The 27,545-nt window shown below is 34.6% G+C and overlaps 1 protein-coding gene across 3 annotated transcripts in view; it reads left to right on the forward strand.

Moving 5' to 3' along the window:
- Nucleotides 1-27,545, forward strand: part of CSMD3 (CUB and Sushi multiple domains 3) — a 586,072-nt gene that overhangs the window by 59,829 nt on the left and 498,698 nt on the right. For all 3 annotated transcript variants that reach the window (XM_068182735.1, XM_068182715.1, XM_068182726.1), the window contains exon 2: nt 20,022-20,244. In XM_068182735.1, coding sequence (XP_068038836.1) covers nt 20,022-20,244 — 223 coding nt within the window. The remainder of the gene's footprint in view (nt 1-20,021; nt 20,245-27,545) is intronic.

Genomic DNA, 27,545 nt, shown 5'->3' on the forward strand with positions numbered 1-27,545 from the left:
GCAAGAATGATAATGAGGCACTGGAGTGTGTCTAAGGAAGGGAAATAGAGCTGCTGAGGGAGCTGAGAGTGTTTAGTCTGGAGAAAAGGAGGGTCAGGGGTGACCTTATCACTCTTTACAACTACCTGAAAGGAGGATATAGTGAGGTGAGAGTGAGTTTCTTCTTCCAAGCAACAATTGATAGGAGAATACAAAATGGCCTCATCTTGTGTCAGGGAAGGTTTAGATGAAATATAAGGGAAAGGCTTTTTCCCCAAAAAGGTTGTCAAGCATTGGAAGAAGCTGCTCAGAGAATTTGTGGAGTCAACATCCTGGGAGATACATAAAAGATGTGTAGATGTGGTGGTAGATGTGATGTTTAAGGACATAGCTTAGTGGTGGACTTGGCAGTGCTGTTTTGGACTTAATGATCTGACAGGTCTTTTCCAACCTAAATGATTCTCTGTTTCTAGATGCCACCATAATAAACATGATGAAACATGTACTTCTATTCACCTCCTTACTAGCGTCCGTACCATTGTATTATCTTTCACTGTCATGTGCCAATTAATTTATGGTCTTGCAAGGCTTTTGTAAAGGACTTTATCCTAAGCTTTTTGGACATTCAGATAAGTCATACCTGCTCTTTCTCCACTGTGACACTTCTTTGAAGACTGCCATCTTCAAACACAATTTTTCTCCATTTTTTAAATTTTTTTTTTACTGTCTGGATTGTGGTCTTCTGAATGTCATGATTTTCATTATTGCTTTTCTCAGTTTTCCAAAATCCCGTGTATGAATGGCCCTTTAGATACCAGTTTTGCTTCGTAGTCTTGTTGAAATTATAGTGCTATCTAATTCATTGCATCTTAAATGTCTTTTGAATGTCATTTGAAAAAAAATAGCAGAGAATTTTATACCAATCTTACTGCAAAAGAAATAAACTGAATAATGTATCATTTTTCTTTTCTTTTCCTGAAGGCAGAGGAGTGGAGTGAGGGGCATGAAAGTTACCCATTGAGCATTTTTTGAGTAGGTGTCTTCCAAATCTAATGTAAATGTTCTACTTGCTAATCAAGTCCCTATAGCCAGACTGTGTAAGACTGCAACACATGCAGTTCTGCTGTCTTGTTTGAACTGTATTTTAGCTTCAATAATAAACAAATATCATGAATTTTGTAGTGTAATAAAGGAGGAAAAATAATATGGCAGAAAATAAAAGTGCATCTCATTTGGAGGTGCTTTGTGATTTCGCAGGTAGGAATTCTTTCCTTTCCTTTCTCTTGGAGAATTTTTTTGTCTAATGAGTCATTTACAGCTGTTTGAAGGGCAGTGAACTTTATAGATATCATTGTGCTGTAGTATCTTTTCTTCTCTGTTTTTGTTTTTTTCCCTAAGGCAAGGTGGCAATGATTATCTTAGTTCGAAGTCAATGTTGCTATGTCATGCTGTTATCAGTTAGGTCTGATCCTTATGAATTAATAATAATGATCTATAAACTCCTTCGTCTTAACTTTTTATATAAATGTTTTGCCATGTAGAATCCAAAGGAACGTTAAGTTAGAGAAAATTAAAGAGAAAAGTGACCACGAATGTCATAATTTATGAACTCAGTAACAGCTCAGTGTAAATCTTTAAGAGTTCTTTCATCTCTCTTGAGCTCATTAGCTGTAAAAATCTTCCTGATTCTGGGTCAGTCATTGAAGTGTAAAACTCTCAGGGATGTGATTATATTTACCTGTTGTTAAGACAATTTTTTTTACATCCAAGGACTGATGAGAAGGGTAACTGTAGCTAATGCTTCTGCTTAGGCATTATGGAAATCTTGTAACTCAGCTAGATGGAATATTCCAGTATGTTTCTCGACATTATCTCAATGTCATGTTCCCCTGTAGCAGGTAATGCAAGCCACAGAAAGGTTACTAGCTTAAGTAGGCAATAAATTCCCATAAAACTAAATTTAAAAGGCAGATTAAGAGAAGTCTTCTCTTGTATGTTTTAAAAGAATTGCTGTTGACAATCATTAATGTTTTCTATCTCATTCCTAAAACTACTTATCTCTACTTTTTTTTCCATTTCCACAGTAATAGGAAAATTAGAGAAGTAGTATTTAAACAAATTGTTCAAAAATACAGCATACAATTTATTACAATGAAGACTTGTTTGAGAAAAGAATTCATGCAGAAGCTAGAAGAAAATACTGAAAATAAAAATTGAATAGCTGATTACAACAAAAATGTGATGAAACAAAATAAAGTAGTAAATATAAAAACATAGTATTACCAAGATGTCAAAACATTGTCCATCATACACTGATACAAATATATCAATCTTTACAATTTTTTTTCCTTATATGGGAATTTTAGTATTTGGTGTCCTAAATTAAATTAACTTTAAACATAAAGATAGAAATAAACTGTCAATAAGTAATAAAATTTTAATTAATTTTTTTTTCTTATATCATTCATAGTATAGTAAGGTAACTGGAACAGAATATTTGTACTTAAATGTTCATCAAAAAATACATTTCATAAATTGCACAAAGTGGGTGCTAGGTTATTTCAAAAATTGAGGTGAATTTAGTCCAGGGCTTAACATTTCGAAGGAAATCAGCTAAGCAGGCTGGAATTATCTGGTATTTTTTCCAAAGCACGGGTTTTGTATAATTTTAGAGCCATCAATCTTTATGGATTTTAAATTAAAATAAAATCAATATCGTGTCTCTTTATAAAACTAGAATCTTTAATTGATTGTGAATTGTAAGAAACAAGTTGTTTTGATTTATTCCTGCTCACATGAAAAAAATCAATTTAGAATTTCAAAGAGGCATGGAAAATTTTAAATAGATTATTTCAATTATTCTTGCTGTTTATTAGTCTGTGTGGGGTCATTAACCCTATGAACATTTAGGATTACAAATTTACACAAGGAAAATATTAAACAAATCTTGAGGAAAAGCTGAATAGAATGTTTCATGTTGAGAGTTTGCATAATTGTTTTGCTGAACAAGACCATCTAGGAAGGTGTTATCCATAATTATTGATAAATTGGTTTTGACAAAGCATTGTTAATGAGAATAAACACAGATTTTTATGTGGTGTTGATAAAGTACAAAGAAAGTAAGTAAGTTAAATCTTCAGATTTTCTCCATGCTAAATATAATTTTGCAATATGCCTCAGTGTTGTTCAACTGTATGTTTTATTAGATAGAAAAGGTTGGAGTTAATTGTTTTAAAAATCCCACTGGACTATAGGGATTTTTGAGTGCAAGTGAAGAATTTTTGTGAGGTTGTTTTGTGAACAGAATCACAAAGTATCAAAAGGATCTACACAACCTGTCCCATGCTTTCTAAATGAAATCTAAAAATATATTGACTTTTTAATGTAAATAAATAGTCTTATTCTTATCAGGAACAGCCTTATTCTCAGCATTTATGAATATTTCGTACACACATTTTTGGTATCTAATCTTCTATTTCAAATTAAAGCTAATGGGTTAGTTTCATTTGGTGGCTAATATGTTAAGACCAGTGGCACTTAAAAAATTAAATCACAATTAAAATTGATTCTGTTCTCTCCTTTTGTTCTTATAACATTTATCAGACAAAGATAGATGCAATGCACTCTAGTGTTACTCTTTTAAAAGCTAAAAACTTAGAATGGTGATTTGTTTTTTTTTTCTGAAGTACTGAGAAATCCTCTCTGAAGTTTCTTATTGCACATTTGATGAACTTTCAGAGAGCTTTAATGAACTTATAAGCTTTGAAAAAAGTAGCAGAATCTGTGCATGGAGATATCTGTTCTTTAAATGGAGACCCTCTCAGCTTTCTGGTGAGTTCTGAGTTACTCTATTAATCAACTCAAATCAGTGTTTAACCTTGATATAGCAGCTCATATTACATATTCAAAAAGTCTTTCCAGTATTAATGACCGCAGTGTCTTATTGGGACACAATTTTTTATAGCCCAGCAATCAGGATTTTTGAATGCACTGAGCAGCAGTGGTATTCCCATCCCTGCAGTGTCAATCATACAGAGTTTGCCACCATAATTCAACAGTCAGTACATTCTTTACACCCAAGAAGTGCTATTTTTTAGAAGTTGGGTTGCATTGTCTTCAGCATATTATAGTGTGTTAATACCCTAGTCACATCCCTCAAATTACAACAAAGTAATTAAGAGAAGCATAAAAATATAATTATGTTTTGTTTGAAAATTCTGTCATTTCCATGCAGACTAGGTAAAATACTGGATGTGGATTTCATTTTTGCTTTATTGCACTGATAGCATAATCACATAGTCCTAATTATAGAGAGAGTAAATAAGAGAGGAAAGAATATACCACCCCCTAATCCTAAAGAAATTTCTTCTGGCACACTAAGGACTAATTAAAATTCATTATTGCATCACATTTTGCACCAATACAGAAGGTTTGTAACAAAAACCTGTGTGGGAAGGAAGGAGTCAATGGGTTACTGTTAGGATATTTTTCTGTGAGTATTATTCTTTCTCTCTAGCACTTTTTCAAATGCTTCAGATTGTTACCATAAAGCTGTTGCTGTTGGTCACTGGTGTAATGTGGGCTGGGAAGCTCTCCAGCATGGAGTATTCATTTGCAACACTTGCAGAGCTAATACAGTTTTGAATTTCTCTTGAAGAGCTGGTTAAGCTGTATTGCTATTATGCACTGTTTTCTTCATTGCCATGTCTCCATCAACTCCAACTTGCACACAGAAAGATCTGATTTAGCATTTGAGACAGAGGCAGAGAGCAGTTGAGCAGCCTACTTACCTCCTGCACTTGGATCTGGGGGAGAAACTGTTACATAGAGTTGAAACAAACCAGCTTGACGGTCCTGCCATTACCAAGATGTGATGGCTTCAGTTATTACTGTCAGAACATGCTGACAGATTTCACATTGCTGTGCTGGCCATGTTGCATTCTTCTGCACATTCTACAGTGATGGCACCAACAATGGCAATGGCTATGCTGTAATGTGTGAGTAGGAAATGGAGACCAGACATTGAGCATGCACTGCTCAGGTACCTGGCCCTCATCTCTTTCAGAAAAGGCAGAGGAAAAGAAAACACTGTGGCTCCCTTACAGGCAAAATTACAAGTATATATTGAGGTTTATAAGCAACTGTCCACTTTTCCATTAATTTACTCCTGTCCTTGTCTTGCTTAAGAAGAAAAAAGGCAGTAATATAATAATTGGAAAGGACTCAAGAATAGATGTATCTTTGGCAGGATTCTCTCACTTGATCTTAGGCACCTGTGGAACAAGTGTCTAAGATGACCTAGATATTTAAATTTCTGTTATAGCCAACAGAATGGAGTCAGTTTATTTGATTGCAGTCTGATATACAGGACTAATCATCACTAAATCTATTGTCCAGGACTTTACTTATAATAACAGGAGCCTTCCTGTTAGGACATTGTAAACACCCACATTTAATCAAATTGTGCTCTTTATATCTCATTTTTAAGCAGACGAGAGAAGAATAAATGTCAGTACTGGAACATAAAGATGACTTAAGCCCCTGGACTGAATTCAGTAGCTCAAGGACTCTGGATACACTGGCAGAAAAGTTACTGACATGCAGTTAAGGCTGAAAAATAAATCTGTTTTTACAGAAACACAATTTGCAAATTTGGATTCAATCCTAAGGAACATATTTAATGAAAACTAAGACACTCTAGAAGATACAAGCATGAAGCTGACTTGCAATTAACCTGTGTCAAATACTCTGTGGGACACATAAATTGGGAGAACACGGAGATTCAGGACTTGAAATTGAGTTTAGTATACCCCAGTAATTACTGTGAACAGCTAGCTATTACATGGGATGTCACTCTTAGTTAGACCAGAAGTTCATATTGGCATGAAGAAACCCTAATAAAAAAATGTATTTGGATATACATTGAAAGAGATTTTGATTGAACAATTTTTTATTATAAGGAAGGGGAAAAAAGAGATAAATAGTTATACTCAAACATTCCAATCAATTCTGTTTCCAACTGCACCAACTATCTCTGAAGAGAGCGTCCCACAAGGTGGTCACATCTCCTCTGAGACAGGTACTTTGATACAATCAAAGGTTTTTCACTCTGTTGCAGTCTTTTACCATGCCCCACTTTTCTGGTATTTTTTTTACCAAAAATCATTCCAAATTCCACTTCTACGCCACACACAGGGCGAGACTGAGATGGATCATTTCCTCATCACAAGGATCATTGTGGGTTATTAAAAATAATATTTAATTCCCTAGACAAGTATTATAGCTATGCTTCCTTCCTTCCCTCCCTCCGTCCCTCCCTCCCATATATACAGAAATCAAATATTTTAAAAATATTCCCATGAAAAAGACTGTCTCTGTATTCATATTTGCTCTTTTATAAGCAGACATTTGGCTTTGCTACAAAAAAGTAGAGAATCAGTAACTAAAAATAACATATCTTTGGTTTAGGGAAAGAAAACAGCATAAAAAAGAGGTGAGGTCCCTAATATTTATACTAAGAGGATCCACTGCTTATTTTTTAATGCCAAAATATAAATCAAAGTAAAAAAAAAGTGCATCCCTCTTGAAAATTTTTGTTAGGTAAGACACTGCTATTATCTGATATTTAATAAAGAGAATATGACCTGAGAAAGACACGAAGGTTTCTCTCCTCCTTGTTTTCAGTTGAACAAGCTTTAGTACTCTATTGAGATTCTTTACTACTGGGGATATTTCAATGCAGTACAATTTGTTTCAAAGTAATAGCTTTCCTGTTGGAGCTAGTTTGTCATGTCAGAGGGGATGATTATTCATGATAAGCCACTGGCAATATTACCAGCAATTTTTAAAAAATGTAGGGTACTGATTAATTTCAGAAATATTAGCTACTGAAAGCAGACATCAGTACTGCAGAATGGATGAGGCACTTGGAGTAACAGTTGCCAAAAGGTGAAATAAGCTAAAACTTGGGAACACATCAATTACAGATATAAAGTCACACAATTTAATAGAAAATTATGTGTTTTGCCTACTTGATCAGAAAAAACCACTGGGCCCTGCTGAGTATTAATGATAGGGAGGGAGGAACTGAATATACGAGACTTGGGCTATTGTACAACAAATTTTCATTAAGTCTCAAGAAATAATTAGTGCTTTTTTTTTTTTTTTTTTTTTTTTTTTTTTGTGCTTATAGAAGCTGAAACCCAAGAAGGAAGACTCAGTCACATCTGCATTTTTCCCATGCACAAATTGTTGGCATAGGAGTAGTTATGTAATAGTATTTAAGAGGCATTAGTGAATACATTATGCCTAGCATATTAGTAAAATATGTCCAAATTCCAATCAGCAGATATGGCAGAAAGTAAGTAACATGCCAGACTCCTTTGTCCCATACAAATGAACATGTAGACATTTTGCTAACAGTATCTCAGCATTTGCAATAATTTTTTTTTTTTTTTTAAATAAAATGGTGTAGCTGTCCTCTAAAACAATTTTACATTCCAAGTATGTTATCCAAGTCAGAACTGCTTACCTAAATATTTCTTCTTCCTATTTCTGTTACTTCTGTGCTGGGCTTGGTTTTTGCTTGTTTCTCTGCTATTTTCAATGGAGAAGGGAAGAGGGGACGCCATTGGTGCTGTTAAATATTTACTCCTCTTTCCTATTTCTACAAATGGTCACAGTGTAGCTTCAAGTTTTATCAAAGCAGGTAGAGAGATAATTATTCTTTTCTTGATGGTGATGACTCTACATGGGGATGTTTATCTCATATAGTGGGCTGGAAACATCAGGTGGGGTAGATGAATCAGTTCATGTTTTCTCTCTGTACCTCAAAGTCATAGTAAGGGCAGCTGGCCAGGGGTACTTCTCATCAGCTGATGTTTAAAACCTGGCTGTTCACACCAGCTCCTAACGTTTTGCCATAATATGCTGTTTTCCTCCTCAGCAACTCAGGGTATGAAGTTCACCTATCTGCCTCTATAGTGAAGCAGGTTTTCTCTGGAAAGAACCAGAATAAATATATAGAGTATTAGCAACATCTTCAGTAGTCCTGTGATTACTGGGACCCAAATAAAATCTGAAACAACACTCAATTGTATTGCTCAGCTCTGTAACATTTTAGCATTCTTATCTCTACTAAATAGTGTAAAAAAATCAAGAAGCTATCAGTGCCAGACAGTTGGACACATTTGTACACCTTTTCCTGTAAACAGTTTAACGTATTTTCTAGAATTTTTTTCGTGACTTTGAAGTGCTTTCTATTGTATGGAGAAATAAACCTCTGATTTATTTTTTAGAAAACTATTTTATTTTTTAAATACTGCATATTTTAAAGTCAAACCCTCCGGGGATGATGTTTGCTTTCTAAATGGAAATAATGAGAATATATATATAAAATATATATTAGAGAATATAGACATTAGATAATATAATTATAGAAACAATATTGATAATACTGAAGTTATTGTTTGCATGATATCAACAAATTAAGTACCATTAAAAATCTTAAAATGTCAGATATTACTAACAATCTTACTAAGACTGTTAGTAAAATCTTAAAATCTTACTAAGCTCAGATATTGCTAACTAGATGTAGCTAACAGTGGTCTTTATCTTTTGATCTTTCCTTAGCTTAAACTGTCTCAACAGACTACTGAAATTTAGATTCTGGCATATGAAAAAATATACACACATACACACACATGTATATATATGTATATATTTATGACACATACAAGTACATGGTAAAGGAGTTTATCCTTTGACCTCCTGCAAATTCAGACATGTATAATGTGAATAAATTCAAAGTTAAAAATTCAATAGAACTGACAATATCTAAAAAAATATTTTTGGATTCAGACACCTGAAATGATTTAAAAAAATCATAGCAGTAGATTTTTAAATGAGAAAAAAATAATTTTTAAATATATTAAATGGCTGCTTCAATCAAAATTTAGAAATTTTAAGTGTAAAAGACAGAATTAATTTCTGTTTATAAAAGGTGTTTAAATTTTTCCAAAATGTTAAAATGGTGCTCCCTTCATTTTAAGAACTGAGAGAAAGTGTCCCATAATGTCAAATTCTTCATGAGAAGTTCTCCTGATCTCCTTGCATTCAGTTGACCCTTATGTAGTCTGTGTCTCTTTGAAGTGGTTTTGGGATTTTCTCCCACTATTATGTGATCTAGAAAATGAAAAGAAGAAAACCCCTGGAGTATATCAAAGAGTATAGCTGGATTTTCCTGCTGCTGCTTCCTTTAATTCTCAACACAACTTTAATTTTTCTACCCTCAGATTAGGTTATTGTAGAGTACATGGAGTGCATTTGGTACAATGGTACAAATCTTACAGTAATGGCATCGCAGAGTAGCTATTGACATAAGTTTTATATATGCCTCACTGTGAAAGCTGATATTTCACTGAAGAAGGTAATGTTTCAGAAGCATGAAACACCAGGTAATTATTTCTTAAGTATTTAGCAGAGTCTCAGAGGTCTGAATTTTCATATGATCTAAAGTAGGAATACCTTTATTTTTTAAAAATTATATATTTTTAAGGTCATCCCTGTGAGTGAATGAGGAGAATTTCTAGGTTTTTTTTTGTCTAAAGTAAACTGAGCTGCCACAGAAGTCTGTCTTTCACTTTTTGGATTAAGGAAACAGAATATAGGAAAACTTTCTTTGGTAGTATTCAGTAAACACTGTTCAATTTCGATTGGCAGAAACTTAGCCTTAATTTTGTCCTGATTTTCCAAGCCCTGAGTCTTCAAAATATTTTCTAGTCTTGCTGAAGTCATTTCAAAGCAGAACTGTATTTATTTCATAGTGCTTATTTCCTATCTGAATGTTTACTAGAAATTTTATCCTTATTTTGACTTTTTTTACCCCTTCTCCATACTCCTGTTTTGAGTTTGACTAAATCTATGATGTTTTAGAAGGTTTATGGGGACTCTTTTTTTCTTTCTCTAAATCTATATATGAATATCAGCAGATTACTTAGATTTATAATAATTTTTTCTGTCACTTACCTGAAACAACTGCAAGATTTCCAACACCAGAGGAAATATACTGTCCTTCCCTTCCCTTCCCTTCCCTTCCCTTCCCTTCCCTTCCCTTCCCTTCCCTTCCCTTCCCTTCCCTTCCCTTCCCTTCCCTTCCCTTCCCTTCCCTTCCCTTCCCTTCCCTTCCCTTCCCTTCCCTTCCCTTCCCTTCCCTTCCCTTCCCTTCCCTTCCCTTCCCTTCCCTTCCCTTCCCTTCCCTTCCCTTCCCTTCCCTTCCCTTCCCTCCTTTCCTTTCTTCTCTTTACTAGATGATATCTCTGTATAAATCTCTTTGCAGTGGTCCATACCCCAGATCTGAAATTTTAATAAACCAGGTATATAATGTCAGAGGTTTACTGTCTATGCCAATGGGCTTTAAATTTAGGGAATTAGACTCAGCATTATATTGTCTGTTTTCCTGTCACATTACAATTAATTTGAAAACTAAATAATGCTATGGGACTTTTGAACTGTAAAAGTGTAGCACTAAATCTTTCTTAATTTCCTCAGAAGTTACTTTTGTTTCAAACATTATTTCGTAAAGGGTATTTCCACTATTGCCAAGAACAAAGACTCTTCAAACACCTTATTGACTGTTTCCCTTGATTAAGAATTTTCTTATTTACCAATTTTACATTTGTTAAATTTACATTTGTTAAATTGTACATTTGTTAAAATATTTTTAATTAATTATTCTGATATGGAAAACTCAATTTACTCATTATATTTTTGCAAATAAAATTTCTCCAAGCCCTGTTACCTATTTATATCCTGGAGACCCAAAGACCTGTACATTTAAGCAAAGTAAATTATAAACCACTTTAGAAGCAGTTTGACCTGCTACTGCAGTGGTTGTATCTTACAATTTTCTTCATGAGGTTCTCATGAAAAAAGCTGGCTACTTATCAGCATGTTTTAATAAAATTAAAATTTTACTCTAAGGTATTTTATTTACAAATCAGTTAGGAAATCTCTGCAAATTAAGATTTAATTTCTAAAAGAACATAACACTTTAAAATATATTACCAGTACATAGTATTCTGTGAGTGGTCTTTCCTGTAATTTTGACTTGCTGGGAGATGGTTCTAGGCTACCTTTACAAATATCACATTTTGATTATGAAATTAACAGTTTCACAGATCACACATATGAATTAAAAAAACCAGCAAGTAAAGAGCATTAAAATCTTTGGATATGTGTTTGGCTTTGCAGAGAAAGAAACAGTGAAAAGGAAACGTAAAATAAATATATTTCTTTCAACAACTTATCTTTGCAATGGAATCCCTGTTTCTGTCTTTTCTACAGAGTAAATTTCCTATGTTATTAAACCCAAAATTTGTATGAATTAATTTTCAGATATGCCTTTGATATAGTGTTCTCTTTAGGGCTGCTGGGAAGATTCTTGATACAATTTCTGATTGTATGATGGTTACTTTCCACTTTTCAAGTGGAAGAATTGCAGGAAGAGCAGGTAGATGAAGAAAGAGTGTAAACTTAGAATACTAATGAAGACACTTCACAGTTCTCCTAAAATAAGGAAGTCATAGCTCATAATGTTTATTCTTAAACACAGGAATGAGAAGCAGGATGGCCAAATGCCACCGAGATGAGAAATTCCATTATTTGAAATCAAAATTATCTTTAAAAAACCCCTCAAAACTCTTTAATATCTATCTAAATTCTCCCCAAGCATAAAAAATATGATTGCCCCACAATTCTGTAGTGCTCATATCCATGAAGAGTATTAAATATGGCAGGATTTCAATCCCAGAGAGTATTTTTAAATTGTTTTGTGATGAGATTCCAAATGTCTTTTCTTGTTTTTATGTCTGGTTCTATTGCCAAGATGCTTTTCACATCTGAGAGATTACCCTTATCTGGCTGTTGTTTTGGAACAGATGATCCCTTGTCTACAAGGCATTAAGGTATTATGTGAGGACTAGGAGAGAAGTATTGAAATATCCTTAGAAGGAAAGTTAATTACATACTGGGGTTAAAATCCTGGGTGTATTTCAGCTGACTTTGTTGAAACCAGACTTTTACCTGTAGTGGTGCTACCAATGTAATTTAAATAGAAGCAGAAGACTATTCCATGTCAGACAGTTATGTGTAAACCAAAGTAATTAAATGCCTAAAGGTGAGTTGAAACCCCCTCTATTTTTCTGTGAAGGTAATAATCTTCTACTGAATGACTTAGAGATTTCTAGATTTATGTTTCATCTTTTTTAAAATTCCTCAATGACTGACAACACTATTGAAGCTAAACCTTCTTTGTTTTCAATTATAAGAAATGACAGTTTTCTGTTGTAGAATGAGAAATATAAACAATGACAATAAATCTTTATTTCCATACATGTAATAAAAATGGTATGGGTACTTTTGTTACATGAGATCCAATTTCTTATTTTGCTACCTTTCCAATTTAAGCCTCCTGCTGCTCAGAATGTATTCCATGTCAACATGAGTAGTCCTAATGTTTCCTAGATCTTACGTTTCTTCAAAGAAGTAACACACTCAAGGTTGACAGGAGAGAAAAGAAACTTTTTTCTTCTAGTGGTTTTCACAACTAAAACAAGAGGAAGACAAGATTAAAAAATATTTCTAAATGTGTTCCAGAAAATGTGTCTGTAACAGAGATAAGAAATTACTCTCTGGAGGAAAAACAGTACCTCCAGAAAGTGTTTCAAATGTGGTGATAATATACAGTGTTTGTTTCCTTTTTACTGGTATTCTGTACCAGTTCCACTGATTAAGTCAAAGAGTTTACAGCCAACCCTACCAAAAGATTGGAAAAGTCATTTTGGTACCTTGTTATAGCTTATGCAAGGGCAAGACAATCTATCTTACTCAATTATTTACCAAAATTTTTTTTTCTCATAGCCTTAAAATTATACAAATCACAGATAAAAGTTAAACTTCTTTTGAAAATTTCATGGTGTCTAAACTTCGTAATGTCCCAATTTCCAATAGGTTGTGCAGAGAATAGGCATCAGAACATCTTGCTTGAGAAAGCAAATGCTTTTAAGAAAAAATTGAAATAAAATGGTTATTTAGTTAAAAAATTGTCAGTTACTTCAAACTCCTAAGAGCTGATTTTTAGAGAGGTTCTTCAATGTTCTTTGTGTACTTCACAAACACAATATTTTAGTGAGTTTTTGGTTTTTTTTGCAATAAGGCTTTATGAAGCAGGTCTGAGATTTCCTGGGGCTAAAGAAAAGATTCTTAAATCAAGGAAATTTGCATTATATGTCAAAACCCCCAAGAATTATTTACAAAAATAGAAAGTAAAAAACAACCCAAAAAGATAGATAATACCAAGACAGAAGAAGTTGTAACCGTGAGAGCTGGAGTGGTTTAGGTTCCAGGGACACCTTACAGAAGCCTTCCAGGACCTAAAGGAAGTCTACAAGAAAGCTTGAGCAGGATTTTCTTGAAGGATATGTATTAATAGGACAAAGGGAAATGGCTTTAAACTGATAGACGATTAGATATTAAGAAGAAATTCTTTGCTGTGAGGGTGGTGAGACACTGGAATAGAGTCCCCCAACTTGTGGGTTTTCCATGACTGTAGTGTTCAAGGCCAGATTGGGCAATCTGGTCTAAAGGAAGGTGTCCCTGCCCACAGCAAGGGTTTAGAAATATATGATCTTTAATGTCCCTTCCAACCCAGACTATTTGATGATTCCAAGTTTTTATTACTTTTGGAAATTAAAACATAAGACAGTAGCAATTACATATGGTCAGGCAAAATATTAAATGTAGACTTTTCTCAGCTGGTAGAGAGCTCGTTATTAAAGCTGCAATTGGAGCTGAGGTAGAAGTGAGAATTACTTGAAATACAGAACATCAAGTTAAACACACAGAGATTTATAGGAATGCAAGATAGTCTTTTCTGAAATAGCAGGAGCTCTAAGGCCTTGTGGCTTGCATGGTGTCCTGGTTTAGAGCAAATATGGGAGAGAACCTCCAAATGGGGTTTCTCTAGAAAGCAGATTCAAGCAGCCCTTCCCCCAACTGGTTTGGGAAAATATTTCCTTGGAGAAAAGTGGAAAAAACTCTTTATTTAACAGGTAAAGCATTCACCAGCACCAAAAAAAAAAAAAAAAAAGGAAAAAATACTATAAAACCTCTTGCTACTTCAAAAGACAGACAAACACAAAAAGTCCCCTGGTGGGCTGTAGCTCAGCTCACCCAGTCTGTTCTCAGTCCCTCGGGCACTGGAAATGCCACGGCCCAGGCCTGGCCCAGTGGGCCACCGGTGAGAGCATCCGGTGCTCTTCTGGGTTTAGTCCAGAGCAGGTTTAAACAGGTCCAAAGAAAAAGAAAAAACACAGTCCAGGGAACTTCTCTGCCTCAGCTAGCTAAAATCTAACTAAAAGCAAAGGAGAGCTCTGTCCTGCTGTGTGTCCATCCGCTGACAACACCGTCCAGGAGCAGGAATGTGGAGAAGTGAATGCAGTGTTTGAAAACAAACTCCGCACTTCTTCTCTCCCCTGCTTTGCTCTCAGAACCAGTCTTAATGGTGCAAAACTTATTTCTGGGCTAAACAGACAAATGGAGATACGAGCATCATAAAGTCACCTCAGGACACGTGGATCCCTACTCCACTGAGAGCTGCTACCCAGGTGCAGTGTATTTCTGTCCTGGAGTGCTGTGGTGCAGGGCTGCTGCTTGCATGTACACCCGTCTGCCAGCACAGGGGAAACCAGAGAGCTGTGAAGGAAGAGGAGGCTGTAATGTTCTGGTAGGAAGGGACACCAGTGAGTGTCCTTAACAGTGTCCTAGGGTGTCTCAAACCGGGACAGTCAACAGTCTTTTCATATGAAAACACATTAGGATAAGAAAGAAACTTGCAAGCTGCTGGACACTTGGTGTAGGGAGACAAAAATGTGGAGGGTAGGAAGGAACTAAGTCCAGTACATTAAATGAGATTATTACCTTTTATATTTGTACTCATGTGAAAATGTCAATAAAACTATCTTATTGGAAGTTAAAGTTAGTGAAAGGAGGCTCACTTTATGCAGAAAAGAGGCATAATGAGAATGGAAAAGCATAAATTAAAGAGAATTAAGACATGATGAAAAATAATAAAAAGGTAAATTCCAAACACACTTCAAAGTAAAATGCAGTCATCACATCTGATGAGAGCATCCTATTCTCAGTTTTATAAATGGTCTTAAAGATCTGGGAGTGAGGCATGTCAGGACAATTAATGTTCAGGTAGAAATATATAATAGAATATTAGAAATCAATATTGAGTATATATTTTCCAAAACTAGATAAGACTGATTGCAGAAGAAAAGGATTCACACCAGAGGGATGAGTTCACATCACTCTGAAATCTATCTCCGTTGAACTCCAGTAGGTTCTTTGAAGTGTTAACAAAAAGAATGAACATAGAGGAAGCACAAAATCTAAGGTGATGATAATATAAGTTAACAGAAAAAGAATCTAGAAAAACAGAAAAGAATTAGCAGAACAGTTTGTACTGATTTATGGTCAGCATGAAAAATAACTACTCTTTGCTGCCAAATACAATCAGATCATCAAATACCACAAACAGAAAAAGGTGTTGCAGAAACATGTGATGAGCATGAGGAGAGATAAATAAATAAAGTAGATGTAATCTGAATAGAACTACCATTGAGGGGGACAAGAATAATTTTGCCAATAGGTATATTGCACACAATAAAGGAACATGAACATGGAAGACATGGCTAAGGAATACTTTAAGATAGGACTGACTATGTTTTAAGATAGGTGCAAGTGAAAGAAATGAAACATCACATTATCAGAAAAGATATTGAAAGAAAATGCAGCATATGAACAAATCATCTTCCATTTCCCTGGTTTTCTCTTAAAATAAGAGAATATTAAAAACTTAATTAAAAGGAAATACACAAGCAACTTAGAAATGTACAAGTGTGTTAATCAATGCAGACAGTATAATTATGTTAACAACTATTATTAAAGAACACACTAAACAGGGAAATTAAATGAAAGGTGTGGCATACTTGGAAGGTGAAAGGTGTAGAAATATGTTATTAAACAGTATAATTGAATGGTCAAGAGGAAGAGAAAAAGCCAAAGACAATCTTGTTGAGTACTGAATGAGTGTAATTATGGGACATTCAAGGGCAAGGGGTATGGACATGATGTAAGAAATACTTGCTTTTTTAGAAGGCAATGAATGTTGAATAAATGGATTAACTGTTGTTACTGATGCTCACAATAATCCAACAATGAATCAAAGGATGACTGAAATCAGGAAGAGGAGCTATGTTTTCTGATTTCAATAACTTTTTATCCATGTAAAATTGATGAGAATTAAACATCTGAATTTGAAAATCTGGTAGAAAACAATGCAACAGAAACTTTGAATCATACTAGCTATTAAGAGAATCTCATAAGTGGTGTTGTTCATCTTCATACTTATTTCATCAAGAATTTTTCTTTTCTAGTCTAACTTCAAGCTTTTCAAAATTCTTTATGGTGTGCTTTGAATAAAACCGTCCCTTTAATGAAAAGCAGTTTGAAAGTAAATTCTGCTTGGAATGCTGGTTCTGAAATCTAAATGAAAAAGATCACAGTATATACTACTAGTTATTTCAGCATGAATTTTACCTCTTGAAAATAAACGTCATGTTTTCCACATTTGATCAGACTAGTCAGTTAATGCACGCTGTCTATTCTGATCATACCCAGGTTGGACTGCCAAGGTGAAGAGCATCACAGAATGAATTAACATATGAAAGCAGAGATTAAAGTGCATGTTGTGCACATGCACTGTTGGCATGATTTTTTATTTTACAGACTAAAAGAGTAGACCTATCAAAATCAAACTTCACTGTTGGTTGTTTGGATTTTTTTTCCATTCTTGGAATTAAAAATGTGTCTTCTGACACGTGCATAGCTGTGCTACATTCTGCTAGTCATCTCTGAGAAACATCCAAGTTATATCATCTTGCAGCATATGAATAATTATCTTTTGTTACAGTTTGAATATGGAATAAAAGGAGCAATTGGAACTTTTATATATCATGGATGTTTACATTTCATATTTCTGTATGAATAGGACTAATTATTGGATTGAGTATGAAGCATTACACTTCTTAATAAGTAGCATGTTATCTCACAAGACTCTGTTCCCTTATAATTGTGGCTCTAGGGTTTTTTGGTTGGTGGTTTTTTATGGGATTTTTTTGGTTGTGTTTTTGTTTTGTTTTAGTTTTTGGTGTTTTTTTTTTTTTAATAATTTTATTTTGGTAACAGTAGACCTTTTATAGATCAGTTTTTCTTTGTAGCTTGTATTGAATTGGAAGAATAGTCCATATGTAATTGAAAGTTTTCATGAAATAGGTACAGCAACAAAGGTTCTGAATTACAGAGCAGGATTATGATCTTGAGTCAAAGTTCATACTATGCTTTCCACACTTGGTCTGGAGAGATGGATGAAAAATTAACATTGTATGCTATTTAATTTTCAAGTCTCTAAGTTTTTTTTTTTCTCTAACTCTATTGAAATAGGCCTCAGCAAGAGATTTCTAGGAAAAGCTAGATTAATAAATGTGTGCACACAGCTATTTAAAAAGACACATTACAGTGATTGTATTTGGTAGTAAGTGTTAAATTTCTAGGATGTAGATCTTATGAGTAAATAGTTTGATTTTCCAAAATATCTTGTGCAAAATTGCATTCCAAAATGCTAAACAAAACAGCTGAGCCTAAATAATAAATAATAACACATAAAGAGGATTTAAAAATAGTTCACATATATGAGGGAGATGCAGAAAGAGATAAATAAAACAGACTCCTAGTAATGAAGTTTGTGCAGGCACTGATATGAGAATGAATTCTCTAAGGCAACTTGTGATAGAAGGCAAAATTTGCTATACATGTCAAATGAGGTAAACAAAACTCTAATTACTTTCTAAGAGTATGTTCCCTTCCCTTTTTGTCCCATATATCTATGATACATGGATAATTGTATTTAAAAAGCAGTCATACGCCAGAAAAGGCACCTTTTCTCACCATTATAAATATATATGAAAAAGCCGACATAAAAAAAAATGTACATGCTACTCTTCTGTTGTCAAGAAAACACAAATAACAATACACAGTGTAAAATCTCAAGAAATTTCTGCTTAGTACTTCAGGGAAAGAGGCCTCTGTACATTTAAATGCTCAACATGAAGACAAGCTTGTGAATGTGCCATGAAGAAGATGATTTAACAAGCTCAAATATATACATGTTTGTATAATTTAAGAGTTGGCGTTTGGTTTGTTTGTTTGTAGTTTGTTATGAAATGTACATCATGTTGCTGTGAAAGAGCAACTCAGTGCTTTGTGCTTTTTCTCAGATGAAATCCCTCCACTAGTAGAGGAGGCTTGCTCTGAGCATTCCTGGGGAAGAGAAGCTTCAGGAGGCCAAAAGGCAAAGCAGGAAAGCTGATCTAATATTTAAGGTATAAGAGAGCAGAAAGCCTTGAGAGGGGATGTAGACCTACATTCAGACTACAAAGCTGGTGGAAAATAAAAAATATTCTGAAGTCCCAAAAGAGTTAAGAACTGCCATAACTGAGAATTTGAAATTGAAAAAAAAGTATAGAAATGACCTGCCCTATCAGCACACAGTGACTTGGGAAAGGCCTTTTTATAATTATTCTTGTTCTCTTATTTTTCCCAGGAAATGGATTTTCTATATAAAAAGGAAATGTGTTATAGTCCAAAAATAGTTAGGGTTATGATGTAGGGGTAATTTCTGACATTTAAGAAGGTTCATTTTAAAAAGGATCTATCTGCAGAACAACTTTTCAGCACTGTACTGAATTTGGCTGGGATAGTCTAAATTTTCTTTGTGGTAGATCCTATGGTCTTATGTTTTAGATTTGTGACCAAAACAATGCTGAACATTTTATCAGTGCCTACACACCATCCAGGCTTCCTCCACTTCTCCTACTTCTGGGAATGAGCAAGAAGGTGGGAGGAGACACAGATGGGGCATAGATAACACCAACTAACAAAAGGGATATTCTAGAACATATAGCAGCATGCTCAGTGGTAAAAGCAAGGAAAAGAAGGAGGAAGGTACCACACTTATGGAATGAAGGAGGAAGGGACCATGTTCAGGGTTATGGTGTTTGTCTTCCCATGTAACCATTAGGCCTGATGTGGGCCTGCTTTCCTGGAGGTGGCTGAACATCTGCCTGCCAAAGCAGCCAATGAATTCCTTCATCTGCTTTGATGCATGCACAGCTTTTGCTGTACCTATTAAGCTGTCTTTTTATCAAACCACAAGTTTTCTTACTGTTACTTTTCTTTCTTTCCTCCATCCCACTATGGATGAATGGAGGGGGGATGTGAATGTGCTGTGTGAGGGACCAGCTCTGGGGCCCTACCTGATTACTGCAGTTAAACAACATCCACATAGGGTCAGTCAAAACATGTAAACCATTAATATTTACATGAGATGATATAATGATGCAACAGATGGCTATTTCAGATTGAGCCCTTAAGGACAGAGTTTTCATAACCCAGAATTATTGATTGGGAAAAGCTTCTTCATAATAAATAGACTTTCAGACTTTTCCAGAGCCAAAATACATGGAGGAAAAGCACAAGGTTAATAGGTTTCACCTGTATCAGACCTGTATCCAAAGAGACTTATTTAACCATTAGACAAAAAAAAAGGGAGTTGCTATGAATACTTTGCTTCATAAGCAAACAAATTTAGTCATAGATGTTGTTATATTTAGTATCAAAGATGCTACCATATGTCTTTAGATAAACAGTATGGAAAACACATTTGTTAGGTAGGTGGGATTGTTTTGCATTAAGTGGCCAGCATTTGTGTAAAGACCATGGGCTTTACCTTTCTAAATGCAGTAGTTGCTAAAAAATATTTTGATATTTTTTCAGAAATCATGAATTCTAGAGATGTATTCTATTACAGGTTGATATAAAAAAATGTATTACTAACTTTTTTTTCCTTGGTATTTTTTTAGGATTTATTTATACCTGTGGTGGAACTTTAAAAGGACTCAATGGCACTATAGAAAGTCCTGGCTTCCCATATGGATATCCAAATGGTGCAAACTGTACCTGGGTTATAATAGCAGAAGAAAGAAACAGAATACAGATCGTCTTTCAATCTTTTGCTTTAGAAGAAGAATATGATTATTTGTCATTATATGATGGGCATCCTCACCCTGCAAACTTTAGGACAAGGTAAAGAATAAATATTATTAAAATCTCACTTATAGCAATAAATAAAAAGTATATGAAAAAATAGTTAAAGCTAATGTTTTAAAACTATGGATTCTTTCTTAGTCTTTAAGAAAGAAGGTGTGCCTCCTTTAATTTAACAGGTGTCAAAATGTACATCATGCTTTAATTCTAGTTAAAGTAACTGCTGAAATTAATCTAGCCCTCATAAAATTAGTCTCAACAAAATGTAATTAATGAAGAAGCATACGAGCATGGATAAATTTAATGTAAAGTGAATATGAAATTTTGGAGGTTTTAATTTGCATGATCCAGTGGAAAGCAGTGGAACTTTTGTAATTTTTACAACAGGAGGTTTTTTATAGAGATCAGGAAAAAAATTAATTAAGGGAGACTAGGTAATTTTTTGTGTGTGTGTGTTTGTATATGAACATCTTCTGACAAAAAGGGTTTACAAAAGTGAAAAATTCCATTTTAGATATTAAGAGTGTGATGTGCCACAGAACATTTTCTATCAAAGCCTACTTCAGAGTCTTAACCCAGATGTTCAGTTCTGGAAGGCTGAGGTTTATGGCATATGTAAAAATTCTACAATACCAATAGATATATTACTCATACATTTGTTAGTTATCTTTGCTATCATCTAACTTGACATCTGTAAGTCAGTTTGTCATCTACCTAGACTACTGAGAGGCCTTTGGCATTGCCACACAACATCTTTGTTATTAAAAGGGAGAAATTTGTATTTGATTGGGTGGACTGTTTGTTGAATAACACAGTGGCCATGTGGCCACATCCAAAATGTTGCAGTCAACAGCTTGAAGTCCAATTAGAAAGCAGCAACAAGTGGCATCCCTCAGCGGTCTGTATTCAGACAAATACTATTCAATATCTCTGTTAATGATGTGGACAATAGAAATGATTGAAGCCTCAGCAAGCTTGCAGATGGCACCGAGATGACTGGTGCAGTTGATTTGCTTGAGGGGAGGGATACTATCCAGAGGGACATCAGCAGGCTGGAGGAGTGGGCCAGTGAGATGAAGCTAAATGTAGCATCCTGGTCAATTCTCAGTATCCATACTGACTAGTGGATCAATTGAATTTAGAACAGTCCCGCAGAGAAAGACTTGGTGATATTAGTAGATGAAAAATTGGATGTGAACCCGTAACATAGATGAGGACTGGAGCACCTCCCCTACAAAGACAGGCTGAGAAAGATGGGGCTGTTCACCCTGGAGAAGAGAAAGTTTTGTGGAGACTTGCAACCTCGAAGTATCTGAAGGGGGTCTACAGGGAAGTTGGAGAGGGACTCTTCATCAGGAACCGTAGTGATAAGTCAAGGAGGAATGGATGCAAATTTAAAGAGGGGAAATTCAGGTTAGATTTTAGGAAGAAATTTTTTACTGTGAGAATAGTTAGACACTGGAACAGCTTGTGGATGCTCCAGCCCCGGCAGTGTTCAAAGACAGTTGGATAAGACCTTGAGCAACCTGGTCTACTGGGAGGTTTCCCTGGGGGCATTGGGACTAAATTATCTTAAAGGTCCATTCCAACCCCTTAAAAGTCTATGGATCTATAATAAGGTTGGATATGAGGAAGAAATCCTGTGTAAAGAATGCAGTAAGATCCTGGAACAAGTTGCCCAGAAAAGCCTTGGCTTTGTGTAACCAGAAAGATGACCCTTCCCATGACAGTGGGGTTGGAACTAGGGGATCTTCCAAACCAAGCCATTCCATGATATTATCCTGTGATAAAGAATATAGTACCTACTCCTATTCAGGGAACATCCAGTTTCATTCTACTTTCCATAATGCTGCTCAAAGAAAGGGATGTATTTTCATAATATTTTATTGTAAGTGTTGATACACTGGTCGTGGTTTTTTTTAAACTCTTGCATAACAATCTGGCATCTGATCACTAAAAGGAATATGTAACTTGGTACTACAAGGAAATTAGAAAAGTAAAATTCTACATCTCAAATTTGTGCAGGATATAAATTTGTTTAAATGGTTAACAGTCAACAGTTGCAGAGAGATGCATCTCTAATGAAATTGTTTTCCTTTGTACTTCTGTGTTTTCATTTCTGTTTCATGAGTGCTTGAATGCAATTTTGATATCAGCTGCAGGAAAGAGGGAATCCACAGATAAAGGATTTCAGAGCTGTCATCCACAAGTTTTTCTCCTTTCTATTCACTCCTCAAAAGATAAAACTGAGATTTTCTCAAATGTTGGAGCCCGAAAAGGCCCTTACTGTCAGTCAGAACTTTGGTGGTGAATCTACTCTAAACTGTAATCTCAAGGAGTATGTGAACAATGTTCTGCTCAAATGCAAAGAATAAAACTGTGATTCCAGTTAGGAACCAATGGTCCTCACTGAGTTACAGTTTAAATAAACATGAGGAAAAGCAGATGAAGATAGTTAGCAGGCTAAAAGGAAAATGAAAATAATATCTTGTAAAGGCAAAACTATTTTTCTTTATGCCTTGTTCAAGCTGCTGAAATGGTTTATATATATTTGTGTGAACACATACATTCATGTATATGCATGTGTATCGATGCATAAATATATAGATAGCTATGCACTTATATGTGTGCAAGATTCTTTTGAAATTAAATGAAATTTTCAATGCTGGAGCTTTAGAATACGGGGTTTTTTAATATCTTAGAAGAAAGTCAAAGAAACCTGTCATGTTTAAATGTTTCAGTATTGTATATTTAGGATGCCATTAGATTCTGGTGAAGAACAGTGTAAGAAGTTATGTGGAAGAGAAAAGAATCAGTCAGTACTTAAAAAGGAAAAGGTGAGTAAGCCTCAATATAGGGCTTGAAATAGACTACTTTTGCAAGACTTAAAAGATCTATCCAGAGTGTGGGTGTGGAAGAATAGTACACATTTGTTTGAGTGGAGAATTGGCTATAAAATTAATAAAGCATGACAGTAAAATTACTGAAGCTTTACTAAACCTTTCATAATGACATTTTGTAGTAATTAGTGAGGTGATGTTTCCTTAAGTTTTCTTTTTTACAAATAAGTGAAGTTGTACTGAGGTACAGTTGCTTTGGGAAACTAGCCTTCTAGCGTAAAAATGTATTTTGATATTTTACTTAGTGGCATTAATGAAAGTGTAATCAGATTTCACTTTTCACATTCCCTTTAATTTTGTAACAGGCAAAAATATTTTCAGGTGACTACATATATGTATTTGAAAAAATACATAACTATACAGCTAAAAAAATTGACTTGGATAGACAAGACCACTACTGTATTTTACTTTAATATTTTGCCATAACTGTCTATATGAATGAAATTATTTTGCAGTTCAACTATTTGTGAAGCTCATCACCTTTGACTCCCTCCTCATCCAGTTTTGTATTTTGTCTAATTGGTCACCACAGAATTAAATCTTATTGAAATTGCGTTACATGTCTTCAGCAAATGCTTAACAGCTTTTAACTGATTTACCTGGCACTTAAATGGCAGCTAAACAATAATAAATGGAAAAGAAGCATGTGAGGTATGACCACTATGGAAAGTGTAGTCAGTATTTCACTTGCATCTTTGTGTTACTGTGTATGCTTGATTTAGTTTATTTCACATTATACTCTTTTCTTCAAACTATAAATACATAAAAAAGCTCTGAGCTTTATGCAATTTTTTCATAAATCATATTCATATACATTTTTAGTTAATCACCTAAAAAAAAGTTTGTTTTCGGAAACACAGTTTTGCTTCCTGTATTTGAAACAAGCTTTTGGCAAATTTTCATAATTGGGAGTATTTCTGGGTCATCTCACTGTCTATTTTTAGAGCTTTCTTGTTGCCTCCCCAATGCATATTTGTGATTCTTGTCTACCCTTTCTTTCACATTTATACAATTAGTTCCCCTCAAAATAAAAAAAAATAAAAACTCCTGTTCCATTTTTTTCCAAATTTCCATCTTTCTCATTGTTTTTGTGTGGCACAAGAAGAATAATTTTCAGCTATGCTTATATTATGTTTTCAATTTTCTGAGTGCCCAGCTTGAGAAAAAAGGGGGTTTTTTGCACTAGTAATAAGAAATCCTATGCTTTAATGAAATTAGCAGAAGGTATGCTTAAACCAATAAAACATCACATAAATCAACTGCTTTGCAAAGCCAGTAGGAGTCATCTGATGATACCTTTTGCATGTTACGAAAATAGTCTGTAGTGCAACTTGTAAGTAATTCACTGTACTAGCCTAATCTATTTTAGCTGCTCCACATAGGCACAAGGCAGGAGCCAAGGAGACCCTGCTCATGTGCAGCCTGGCAGGGGCTGAGCAGGGAGGGCAGAGCAGGGACTCTGACAGGACCCAGCACAGCCCCTGCACAGCCTGAGCCAGGTCTGGGGTCCCTCCAGACAGTGCAGCTGTGAGCAGAAAGACACAGGGCTCCCCACAGAGGAGGGTTGAGGGGCTCATGCAGGAGGCAGGGATGGGGACAGAGGATGGGGATCCTGCAGCAGGATGCTTCAGGGTGGGTTGAAGCAGAGGCCCAGGGACCATGGACTGTGGTGGGTGGCAGTGCCACCAGCTGAGGCTTGTCAGAGCCAGGAAGGGTTATTGGTTTTCTCTGAGTCCTGACTCTGCATAAAAGAATCCAGGAGAAAAGTATTTAAGACTTGCCTATAAAGCAAAAGGTATGGACCTAACTATAGGAATTCTTCTTTGTGTACTTCCCTTGTCAGTCCCTGGAAAGTCACATGGAAACCATTATTAGTTTTAAAGCACACACTCTGTGGCAGTGATATGGTGCATATGTAGGTGGATGACTGAAGGGCAATATGAACTCTGACATTTCCTTGCAATTATTTTACTTTGCAACCTGGATAAAAGCTTGTTTTCTTATTTCTTTTTAAAAGACATTGCTGAGCATATGACATAATATGTTGTTAGTAAATATCAAAAAGCATGTTGGTATTTTTCCTTTTTTTTTTTTTAAATTAAGGAGTTAGATGCATATAATTAAATACTGAATTGAATATTGAATTTGAAAAGAGGTGTCGTACTCAGCAGTTGTCTAAAACTCGTTTTTTTTCTCTAATTAGCTACCCCAGCTTGCAGTGTAGTATTCAAAATAGCTTTAAATATTTGAACAATAATGTAACTATATACCCAAACTCTGTTTGCAGTTCCAAGGAAATATATTTCCAAATTTACTATTACTTAACCAGTTAATTAATTTAACCAGTACATTTATTTGCCAGTTAAATATTCATGACAAAATTAACATTGCGTTGAAATCAATGAAATAAATTCAGATCTAGTTTAGACTGAGAAATAAAATGCATCCCTTCTGCAATTGTACTTGGCTAAATTGAAGCATTTAATCCAGTATATTTCTGTCTCTGTGTGTTGATTAAAATAGTCTTTCATATCTTTATGCCCAGAAAGCCATTTTTAGTAACTGAAACTATATATTTTACAAAGTTAAAAATAAAATTATTTAGAAAATTATTAGCCTACCATAATGTTGCAGTAAAAATCATCATAAAATTCCATCATGTGTGTCTTCATAAGGACAGACATCGTACAGAAGTTTGGAAAGCTCTGCTATTATAAAAATGGTATAATCATTTGTGATTCATTTGTTTATATAAGTGAAAAGGACTATGAATATGTTTTTTTTAAAAAAATATAAGTGGAGTTGTGAGAAACTACCACAAAATGGAATTTTTGATCACTGAGTAAATATCTATATTTTAAATATATATTTTTTCATTGTATTGAGAGCCTGCAAGATCAGCATCTATCTGCAGAGATATTTTTAAATGTTGATAATATCTCTGTGTCCAAAGATTTAATTATATTAAAATCTTTTCTCTTGTGTCTTGTGGTTAATTTTCTCTCAGGAACTTTAATGGAAGGAAGATTTAAACATAGTGTTTAAAAGGGGAGTTAATAGTTATAGTTTTTAATCTCTTGTATTTAAGCAAGATAAATCATCCTTTCATCTACACTCCCTGCTGAGGCCACCAAGAATTAAATGTACAGGTTACCTGATCAGTGCTGCTGAGCTGAATAGGATAAATTAACTGAAATTACTGGAGACATCTGCTACCTTTCCTCTGTTGGTGCATTGCTCTCCGAAAACATCTGACTCCCTGATTATGCCTACATTTTTAACATTTACTCCCCTTACAGAGAAAACAACATTTTCAGTAGATTAATAAGTAGATCTTTAAAATTTCAGCATGCTCCTAACGTTAAATATAATTTGGTATTGGCTCTTCACTCAAGTACTTCCAAAGGTTTTACTGTGGTAGTTAACCAACAGACTCATACTGACTGTAAAATTAAAATCAATTTCTTTGTTCCAGCTTTGGCAAAGCAGAGAAAAAGATGAGTGAAAAAATATGTAAAATTGCAATTAATTATTAATATTTATGCATATTAAATACTGTTACAATTGCAGGTAGGTGAATTGTCTGTTTACTTGGCTCTGGGGCAAGGTGATGGTAACTAAGAAGGGGATGGAAAGCCATCAAAGATACCAGAACAAGAAGCCAAACTGGCTTGTCTTACTATGCATAGGAGTTAGACCTGTCTGAGTGGTCTACAGGACCACACAAAGAGCAGAATAAGTGCTTTCCCAACCTGGTGAGAGAACACTCATCTGGGTGAGCTAAGCACTCCACCAGAATTTGCTCCTGGCCTGAAAACCTTCTCAGATATCTGTCTCTCCATAATAAATGTGCCAGGTATTACTGACAACATGAGCAAAAACTGTGTTTTAGCTCAAAACCAGTTACAAATCTAAGGTATATTGTCTCTGAATAATTTACATTATTATTATTATTATTATTATTATTATTATTATTATTATTACTATTATTATTTTAGAGCTTTGAAATCATAGAATTATCCATCCTTTTCTCTACATCTAAACTTTAATTGAAAACCATTCAGGACATTGGATGAACAAAACCAAATCAAAACAAAATCACCAACAAAATCCAAAGCAAAATCAAGAATACTTTCCTAATTTCATGTTTTTACTTAAAAAATAAATAGCACTAAGTTAAATGCTAACAATGCCCAGTTTTAAAAGGGGGAAAATATGTTTTTGGAAGACTAGATTTTGCCTTTAAAACTTTCCATTTTTAAAGTGAAAGAATTACAATTTACATCTTTCATGTGCTAAATTGTCAAATTTATCTTACAAAACTTGGATGAAGAAAGGCTAGCAAAAGAATAATTGTTGTCACTAGCAGAACCTTCCAGTGTCCTCCTTTAGTAATTCTGCTTGCTTTTGCATTTCTTATTCTGACTCATTTATGTTTCT

Source organism: Anomalospiza imberbis, chromosome 1 (genome assembly GCF_031753505.1).
Source record: "Anomalospiza imberbis isolate Cuckoo-Finch-1a 21T00152 chromosome 1, ASM3175350v1, whole genome shotgun sequence".
Classification (NCBI taxonomy): domain Eukaryota; kingdom Metazoa; phylum Chordata; class Aves; order Passeriformes; family Viduidae; genus Anomalospiza; species Anomalospiza imberbis.